We start from the raw sequence: 8,431 nt of genomic DNA on the forward strand, positions 1-8,431 counted from the left end.
TTTGCCAAACTGGCTGGCTGGTCGGGGCATTTACAAAGAGGCGCTCGTGACAGCAGATTAACAAACGTCATTATGTCGAGCGTTAAAAGCCTCACAATCGGTCGGGAAGCGTCTCCGCGTGCATGGCAAGATTTCAAAGTATGTCCGGAAAGTTGCTCCAAGACATTAACTACAAAACATTTTTTTTTCTCCATCTAATTGTGTTGTAGGTAATCTAAAAGTTTGCGATGTAAACGGACTACACACCCATTTAACAAACAAACACAACTAATTAAAAGCTTTTATTTTGAAGGCGGGGAGAAAAACGATCCCGTCCAATCAGCGAAGACGGATCCAGGAAGGAAGTGTCACCAAGTTGTTCCAATAATATGAAAAGAACTTCCTTATAATTCAGTCCATGTGTTTCCTGGTACAAGTGCTGTTTTTATAAACCTCGGAGACGCACATTTACGGAAAGGAAGAAGAGTTTAAGGTAAGTGGTGCAAAAATGTCGCCAAGTTGGTTTCTATGTACGGTTCTGGTCAGGCAGTTGTGTGGGGACTGCAGTTATTTCCCCCATCACATCCAAGCTATCATCTTTCATGTCTTACTTCGTTTTCAGATCGAATTAAAGGCTCAGTTCACCCAAATTGCATACATGTTATATATTTGTCTCCCCATCTGACATGAACAGATAGTTTGGGTGTTTATGTGCTGAGGTAGATCTCCCCCTTCTGAGACTTCTGCCCCAACCACAATACCATGGAGGTGGATGGACTTCCATTTGTGCTGCACCAAGGGGCAAGGGAAAACATATCAAAACAGCGATGTGTCATTCCATTGACAATGTGCTGGTTATTACTCCAGATATTCCTCTGAATATACTGTAAATGGATCAAAGTTGTCAGCAACATATCTGGACATTGTTCCTGGTCCAACAATGGCTGGATCCACCTGCTTGGGGTTCTATTCTCTGTGTATTGAATACAGTTTTTCCTCGGGCAGAACACTTTCTGGGCCCAGTTCAAATTTGATTAAACTAGTTTAATGAAGATCTAAAAACAAAAACTAGATTTACACACAGTGAGACTCCACAACTCACTGGCGATGAAACGGAACCCACATTAAGGCAGTACGTATGGCATTCATCGCAAATCAATCTTTAAATATTTTGTTGACATGTCCCAGTACACAATACAGTACATTCTGCTGAATGGTGGCTCACTGGTCCACTTACCCGGAACAGAGTTGTTTGTGGTGTTAATAGGAACACGTCCCACTAACGATGGACAAGCGAAGCCTAGCTCGATACAAAATGAAAGCAAACATGTTTCTGTCACTGTGTTGTTGTAGAATATAGAAAGTCCAGACAGAACACAGCCAAATACATCTTATCTGCTCAAATTGATCCATTTAGACCCTTTTATCATTTTTAAAGGCATTGTGAAAATAAACCCACCAAAAACCAATGTCTCGAAATGCCAAGATGCAGAGAGTCTTGTGCCTGAGCTCTTGTGTTCAAATGTGTGCGGTGAAAAAAAGCCTATTGAAATAACACAAATATCAACCTGGAGTAGACTACTGTGATTTGGGTGACTGTATCCTTTTATGGTCGGGGTTATAATTTTCATAAGAAATGGGCTTAATATTCCTGCCTCTGTTCAGATGGGATACATGACGGTAGAGGAGCACAGCTCCACCCTGCTCCACCTGAAGAGATCTCCGGGCATTCGTTCCTGGTCTCTTCTTGTCGGTAAGTGTGTGTGTGTGTGTGTGTGTGTGCAAATGTTCATACAGTGTACACAATCGAACATAAAACAAACATCTCCTCTGTTCTCTCTCTGCATTGTCTCTAACAATCCGCCTCTCGTTTTAATTACAGGTGTAGCGTCTGTTGGCTTGGCAGCTGCGTACTACAGCTCAGGTACACAAACTGAATTTACCTTCTTCTGTTAATCAATTTGCTCAACATCCTATTTGCATACCGCACCTGCTTGCTGCAAACTCCCACCGCTTTCTGTTCTTTTTTTGTGTCTTTTTTTTAATATTCCTATGCGTCGCGTAAATCCCACAGACAGCATCCTGTGGAAGCTTTTCTACGTGGCAGGCTGCCTGTTTGTAGCCATGCAGAACATGGAGGAATGGGAGGAGGCCGTGTTCGACAAAACCAAGAACCTGATTGAGCTCAAGACGTTTAGCCTGTACGCTTTAGTCCTGACGTTATGGAAGAAGGGCGACGAGAAAGGTCAGTAATGCATCAGAGTGAAAGAAATGGTCGTCTGCAGAGTGAGTGGGAAGAATCTTAGATCTTGAGCTCCCCACCCCCCACAAACATCTCTCTCTCTCTCTCTCTCTCAGTTGTGCTGGATCTGACACAGCTGTGTGACATCTGCGTCCAGGAAGAGAAGGTTCGCTATTTGGGGAAGGGCTACCTGCTGATGCTGCGGCTGGCTGCCGGCTTCTCCTACCCCCTGACTCAGGGTGCCACGCTGGGGGGACGCAAGTAGGTTTCTGCTGCCGACAGCTCCACGACATAAAAGTCACTTATCCTGCATCCTCCACCACAGGCCAGAATGCCTTCGGCTATAGCCATGCGATGCATTTACATCGTGGTAATTACCCGTCTATGGGGAGGCTTTCGTACGACAACACGATCATGCGCTTGATATCGCGCTGTGGGACGACGGTGACCGCTCGCTTTATTAAAGCATCACTCCATCAAAACATGACTTGATGAATCCGTTCAGACCGTGGTATAGTAAACTGACTCAGAAGGTGATCTCCTTCTGTTGCATTTCTTCTTCTTCTTTTTGCTGTCCCCAGTGTCTGGGGAGAATATTCTTAATCATATATCGTTATTAATATATATCGTTAACAATGGGTCAACCTACCCACCTAACTATTATACTACTGTATTGTTATCGGTAAATGGCCCGCTGGAAGTCATTATGACTCTGTTGTAAAACCTGCTATCAATGTCTTTTTATCGTCTGATTATTAAGTTATTAGTAAAGCCGAGCAATATTATGGAGGAAAGTATAACAAATTGCACAAGATGACGCAGAATATTCCTGTTATCCTTCCGTTCCGTCCGCCCAGTGATGTGGAGGCGGTGGCTGTGTTGCTGAAGCGCTTCCTGGGCCTGGAGGAGATGCAGCAACGCAAGCAGCAGGAGGAAGTGGCCGAGTATGGAGAGCAGGAGGAGCAGGAGGAGCAGGATTCTTTGGACAACAGCAGTGATTCAGATGGCGAAGCAGACAAACTCTGATCTGTCTGTGACCTGCAACCCTGCTGCGTCTTTGGGTGGATTGATTTGGGGGCATTACAGAGGGTGCAGTTTAAGACACGTTATACCGTTAGCATGTGCATGAAACACCACGGGTATAGCCTCTTCCACTTTCTCCCTCGCATTCCTCCTTCCTCGGGAGACTATAGTAACATACTTCTTTATTTCCATGTGAACTGGGATGGGAATATGACCAAATTTAAATGTCTCGCCATGCAAATGCTTTTTCGAAAACAGCCCCAGAAAAGATGGAAAAAGAGACTTTTGTCTTTCATTGTACTTTTAGATGCAGCTCTCTACAAGTGAATATCATGCCTTTGCTCTTTTGCTCTAATTACTATTTAGAAATACACTCCAGATTACAGTTTTGCCGTGCCTTCCTGATTAACTCTAATATGTGTTTATGTGCAGGTCAATGGAAAGGGCTTTTCCCACCGTTTCCTGGACCGCCCAGTTGATAATCACCTTTTTGGTTTCACGTGTGTTCACGAACGCATGTGCAAACTGTAAACGGGTACGACTGATTCTCGTGGCTCAATGGAGAGTTAATTACATGCGAAACGCTTTAGCCTGTTGTTGTTGGTCTGTCTTTTAACGTTGATGTACTTTCTGTGAACCAAAGACTGAATCTCAGGCAAACACTTCGGTGCTTTGGACAAACCTCAAAGTGTATGGGATCATGGCTGTTGATGTCGGTGTGCTCTGCTGGAAAGAAAATGGAGACAGTTTTTTTTTCTGGCTGATTTTGTTGTCTATGTTTACTTTGATACATTTGGAGGGATTATATAAAGCTGTTTTGATTGTAAACTCAAAGCTTCCTTATAACATTTCCTTTTTTGTTGATGCTGCAATTGGCACACATTTACACATAAAAGTCACTCCTGTTAAAAAAGAAAAAGTAGCAGTTTGATTCTAAAGTGGCAACATATTCCACGGCACCATCTCATTGGCACAGGTTCTGATGTCCTCCGTTATCCTCTGCAAAGGAGCCGTCACGGGGCTGACGTGTTCCTCGATCCACTCCTGGGCCGTTGACTCTGGGTAAAGACGCACCATCTCCTCTCTCACTGCCGCCACCTTCTCTTGTAACGTCGTCAAGTACCTGAGGAGACGTGATCAGATGGGGGTTTGAATGCTAAAAAGAAGTTCGTGGCCTTTTCCCAGCCCAGTCATGGTGAATGTAGCTGCAGTAGAACGGGTTATTCTCACGTTGATGCTTGGCTGTGAATCTGCATGGCGATGAGAGGGCTGACCATCTTCCTCTGTTGGTGGTAGGGGCTGAACCAACCTCGAAAAAACCTACAGTAGCATGGGGCGTACAGTTAGTCAGCTGTTGTTTATATACAGGAATAAGTATTACAAAATACAGTTTCGCAAAGGTTAAAGGAATGGTTGGACATTTTGAAACATACGTATTCTCATTTGCTGTCTTGCAGAGAGAAGATTGATACCACTCATGTCTGTATGCTAAATATGATGCTACAGCCAGCAGCCGGATAGCTTAGCTTAGCACAAAGAGAGGAAAAATGAGGAAACAGCTAGCATGGCTCTGTCAAAAGTTAAGAAAAAAAAAGGTGCTAAATTCCAAATTCAGATCATATTTATGATTGAGGGTTTGCCCCATGCGTCTCTCATCATGGCGATGGCGGGGCCAGCGGCTAGTAGCTAACAATGCTAAAAGCTCGAACGGAGCTAACGGTCTTCACCTGAGGGGAGGGCGGGCACCGCGCTTCCGAAACGATGCTGCGGGTCGGAACGCCGTTATCAGCATTAAATGCATATGATCTAAATTGCTAGTTTCCAGTCTTCTTCAATACAGTATGATGTTCATTAAGTTATGGTCCCATTTAGAGTAAAATAGACAATAAAGCTGGGTATGCTACTGCGTTGTCCTTGTTTTTATCTTCTTACTTTAAAAAACACTAAGAACTACACGCCTTGTAGTCCTTCGTGTTTTCAGTTGATGAAAGGTAATCATAACAATTTGGTTGCCTAAAAAAGGGTTCTGTGGTACTTAGCTTCATTCTCTCGTGTCACGTAACATGGGGAATGCAAAAAACAAAACAAGCTGGCGACTGCCAAGATGTCGCACGCAAGGCTTCAGAAGTGAAGTTCTTTATCTTCTAACGGACATGAGAGTGGCATCGGTCTTCTGAAGAATGAAAGTTTTTACGGTGGAATTGGAATTACCATCTTGTGATAACTGCCCATAACTCACATGTTGTTTTCAAAAAATCGTATGTCCTCGGAGTTCAGCATTGAATTGAGCTCCACAGTTAACTCAGCCAGCCTCCTTCCTGGGAACAGCGACTCATCCGCAGTCGTCCTGAAGGCCACGTGGAACAAACTCCGATTAGCCTCGAGATACACACTGTACACTGACAGCGTGGCGTAGCTCATGATGAATCGATGTCGGTCTTCACCTCCCAATGGCCTCAACCTCCACTGAGGAGATGCCCAGCCTCTCGGCTACTTTGCCCTGAGCCTCGGCGCTGAACCGACCGTGGCTGAGCGTCTGGAGACAGGCGGCTAGCGACGGAAGGGCCACGTGCATCAGCTCGCACAGAACCGACAGGTGGTCATACCTGAAGGGGAGGGGGGGAGGGGGGTAATGGATCATAACAAACGCTCCGTGTTAAATAAGCAAATGAAACGTCACAGGATCTCTAGCGAATGAAGTCCTTCAGACCCTAACAAATTGTAAAAGTCTGGAGCCAAAAAAGGAAGGCCTAATAATAGACCGCCCTGCTTCACGTTCACACAGATGTACAAAAGGAGTCTGGACAGAAAATAATCCCTACTTGCCTTTGCCAACCTGTGATGGCGATGCCCTGCAGGTTGACCGCGGCGGACAAAGCAGCTGCCACCTTGAGCCACTGCACATGATTATCCACATGTCTCTGCGTGCTGGGCACACAGGTGTAAACACAGGTGGAGCCCTTAAAGGAGCTGGCCGCCCACAGGTCGGACATACCGGCACCGCAGTACTTCTCCAGCAGAGACACTGGACGACACGGAATACACGTCACTACTAACAAGGCACTGGGCATGTTGCAGAGTATTTGTCCCTGTACAAGAGCCGGATGTTTGAGCACTAATGTCCACAGGCATAGGGTTCCCTACCAGTTGTGTCCACGTCCAGATTAGGGGTGTAGTCCCACAACATGGGCTGGACCAATCCCACAAGGCCACTAGCTGTCAAATGGATTAAAAAGAAGAGAAAAGGTCTCAATGAAAATAGTCAAAACAAGACAAGTTTGACCAAAATCAGCTGTTGTTCTCATTATGCCATCTGAAGGTCACCAGGACTCCTTTGTTTAGACGGTCCTAGCTATCGAGAATGTTTTTTCATTTCCATATTATTTCTGGATATTGGATTATTAATACTATTGTTGGAGCTGTTATTATCCACGATGGTACACCCTTTTCTCAAAGTACCTAAACTGTACTGTAGAAATGTTTAACTGTTTGTATGCAAAGTACGTCGGTATCTACTCAACAGTAGTGGGGCTCAATGCAGAAAACAAAAGGTCTAGCTTTGTCCTTGATTATAATAATCAATAGCGTGAAGCAGCTTGGTCAATATTCATACTGTATACTTACTGTACGTGTCCTATTGTTTCTTTATGAGCGTCCGTGTACATTGTGTGTAATTTGATGCAACTGAGGAATTGTTTGAGTAACTCTACTCGTACGTATTTCAGATATGAGTGCTCAACTGGTTTAGTAGGGAATCAGTACCTTTTAGTGTGTCCTGGCTCATGCCTCTCATCATATCGTCCCACATTATGATGGTCATGTGTGGCCACGCCTCCTTGATGGCCTGGGCCACCTTGGTCACATGATTTAGGAAAAGCTGCTCCACCGTACATCCGGGAGAGGCCAACCACAGCTTGGACTCCTCCCCCTCGCCGAGCATGAACACCTCGAGGAATAGTTAAAAAAAGATGAAATGATGATGCCTGCCACCGCGACTGGCTGTCGTCTGACGGGGAACCAAGCCGTACCTCGTCTGCTCCGATGTGCAGTGCATTCGAGCCTGGATGCAGCGCCACCACCTGCCTCAGCATCTCCATCACCAGCCTCACCCCTTCCTCTCGGTGGGGATTCAGGGTGCCCACGCAGGGTGCCGTCTCTCTCAGGCTCCACATGGGCCGATGCTTCAGCACGAACTGTAACGGAGGAGTGACGGCCGCCCGGTGAACGACTAACACGGATGCCGACTTAAGCATTCACAGCTGTTCAGGATGTTCGCCTCACCTCCATGTGGCCAAACGTCTGCACAAGTGGGACGACCTCCATGCCCTTAGATTTGGCACATTCCTGCATCGACAGTACCTCCTCTCGGCTGAGAACAGAGCAGTAAACAGACATTGAACTTCCTGAACCAAAGCGTTTTATTTTATTTTTAATGGCCCGTCCAAACCCGGCACGTGAAGTTTGATCTCTTTATCCCACACAGGAATGATTAGCGTTTTCTGACAGGATCTCACAGCATGATGAGGCAGATAAACAAGCACATACAATTCCACCCAGCCCATAAACAAAGGAATGACAACAGGTGGTTTCTGTGCCAAACTGCACCTGTAAGCAGGCTGAGCTGTGGCCTGTAGCAGCTTCAGTTCCCCATCATAAGGAAACATGTCCTCGTACTCCACCAGTAGGCCGTCTACACCGAGCTGAGAGAACAGCTCGATCAGCTGAAACACACATGGAGGACATGAAAACCTTTTAATATTTACATAACAGAATCAGATTAGAGGAAGCTGCTGTGCGCTTACCCTGTACAGGTATTCTACCCTCGGGGGGGCACCTTTCAAATCCAGGTGGACCAGTTTCTTTCCTTTGGGCCATGGTGGTCCCTCCATTCTGCCCCTTTACAGACTGCGGGCACGGATGGAGCTTGATATGAATGACCGGGTGAGTGTGTTTATGTCTGTGAATGAACATTAGATCGTGCGTTTGACTCACCGGGACCGCAGACACCGAGCCAGAGTATGAGAGGACTGGCACTTCCGAGGAGGACGTTATTGTTGTGAGCTAGATCGATTTGTATTCCTGCACAAGCAACGGCCACGGCTTCCAGTCGTTTCAACGTAAACACGCGGGCTCGGTAATCGATTGGTTTCGTCTGCGCGGGGAGCGCAATGGATGGAAGAACGCACA

The 8,431-nt window shown here is 46.0% G+C and overlaps 2 protein-coding genes across 3 annotated transcripts; one reads left to right on the forward strand and one right to left on the reverse strand.

The window, feature by feature from the left end:
- Positions 1-4: 4 nt before the first annotated feature.
- Positions 5-4,072, forward strand: LOC117748926 (cytochrome b-245 chaperone 1 homolog). The gene is made up of 7 exons (XM_034559072.1): positions 5-138; positions 293-472; positions 1,645-1,732; positions 1,862-1,903; positions 2,054-2,224; positions 2,338-2,482; positions 3,079-4,072. Exons 3-7 carry the CDS (start codon positions 1,645-1,647, stop codon positions 3,245-3,247), a joined length of 615 nt encoding a protein of 204 aa, XP_034414963.1. The 5' UTR covers positions 5-138; positions 293-472; the 3' UTR covers positions 3,248-4,072.
- On the reverse strand, positions 4,006-8,398 carry hexdc (hexosaminidase (glycosyl hydrolase family 20, catalytic domain) containing). Of its 2 annotated transcripts, none has more exons than XM_034559067.1 (12): positions 8,237-8,398; positions 8,047-8,167; positions 7,850-7,965; positions 7,526-7,613; positions 7,273-7,437; positions 7,007-7,190; positions 6,389-6,460; positions 6,071-6,269; positions 5,689-5,850; positions 5,484-5,591; positions 4,475-4,564; positions 4,006-4,367 (listed from the first exon to the last, which is right to left on the reverse strand). In XM_034559067.1, the coding sequence occupies exons 2-12, from the start codon at positions 8,131-8,133 to the stop codon at positions 4,178-4,180; spliced, it is 1,461 nt and encodes a 486-aa protein (XP_034414958.1). In that variant the 5' UTR covers positions 8,134-8,167; positions 8,237-8,398; the 3' UTR covers positions 4,006-4,177. The 2 variants fall into 2 exon arrangements, with proteins under 2 accessions (XP_034414958.1, XP_034414957.1); XM_034559066.1 differs by having other exon boundaries at positions 8,047-8,149; positions 8,237-8,397.
- Between the last annotated feature and the right edge of the window lie 33 nt (positions 8,399-8,431).

The sequence above is a fragment of the Cyclopterus lumpus genome, chromosome 19, assembly GCF_009769545.1.
Source record: "Cyclopterus lumpus isolate fCycLum1 chromosome 19, fCycLum1.pri, whole genome shotgun sequence".
Taxonomy (NCBI): domain Eukaryota; kingdom Metazoa; phylum Chordata; class Actinopteri; order Perciformes; family Cyclopteridae; genus Cyclopterus; species Cyclopterus lumpus.

What these genes read in the sequence shown, in the direction of transcription:
- hexdc (XM_034559067.1), bottom strand. Translation starts at nt 8,133, where the DNA reads ATGGAGGGACCACCATGGCCCAAAGGAAAGAAACTGGTCCACCTGGAT. An exon ending in ACAGCTCAGCCTGCTTACAG is followed by an intron (nt 7,614 to 7,849) that starts GTGCAGTTTGGC and finishes CTCTGTTCTCAG; the next exon opens with CCGAGAGGAGGTACTGTCGA. An exon ending in CGATTTTTTGAAAACAACAT is followed by an intron (nt 4,565 to 5,483) that starts GTGAGTTATGGG and finishes ATGCTACTGTAG; the next exon opens with GTTTTTTCGAGGTTGGTTCA.
- LOC117748926 (XM_034559072.1), top strand. Translation starts at nt 1,645, where the DNA reads ATGGGATACATGACGGTAGAGGAGCACAGCTCCACCCTGCTCCACCTG. An exon ending in GAAGAAGGGCGACGAGAAAG is followed by an intron (nt 2,225 to 2,337) that starts GTCAGTAATGCA and finishes TCTCTCTCTCAG; the next exon opens with TTGTGCTGGATCTGACACAG. An exon ending in GCCACGCTGGGGGGACGCAA is followed by an intron (nt 2,483 to 3,078) that starts GTAGGTTTCTGC and finishes CCGTCCGCCCAG; the next exon opens with TGATGTGGAGGCGGTGGCTG.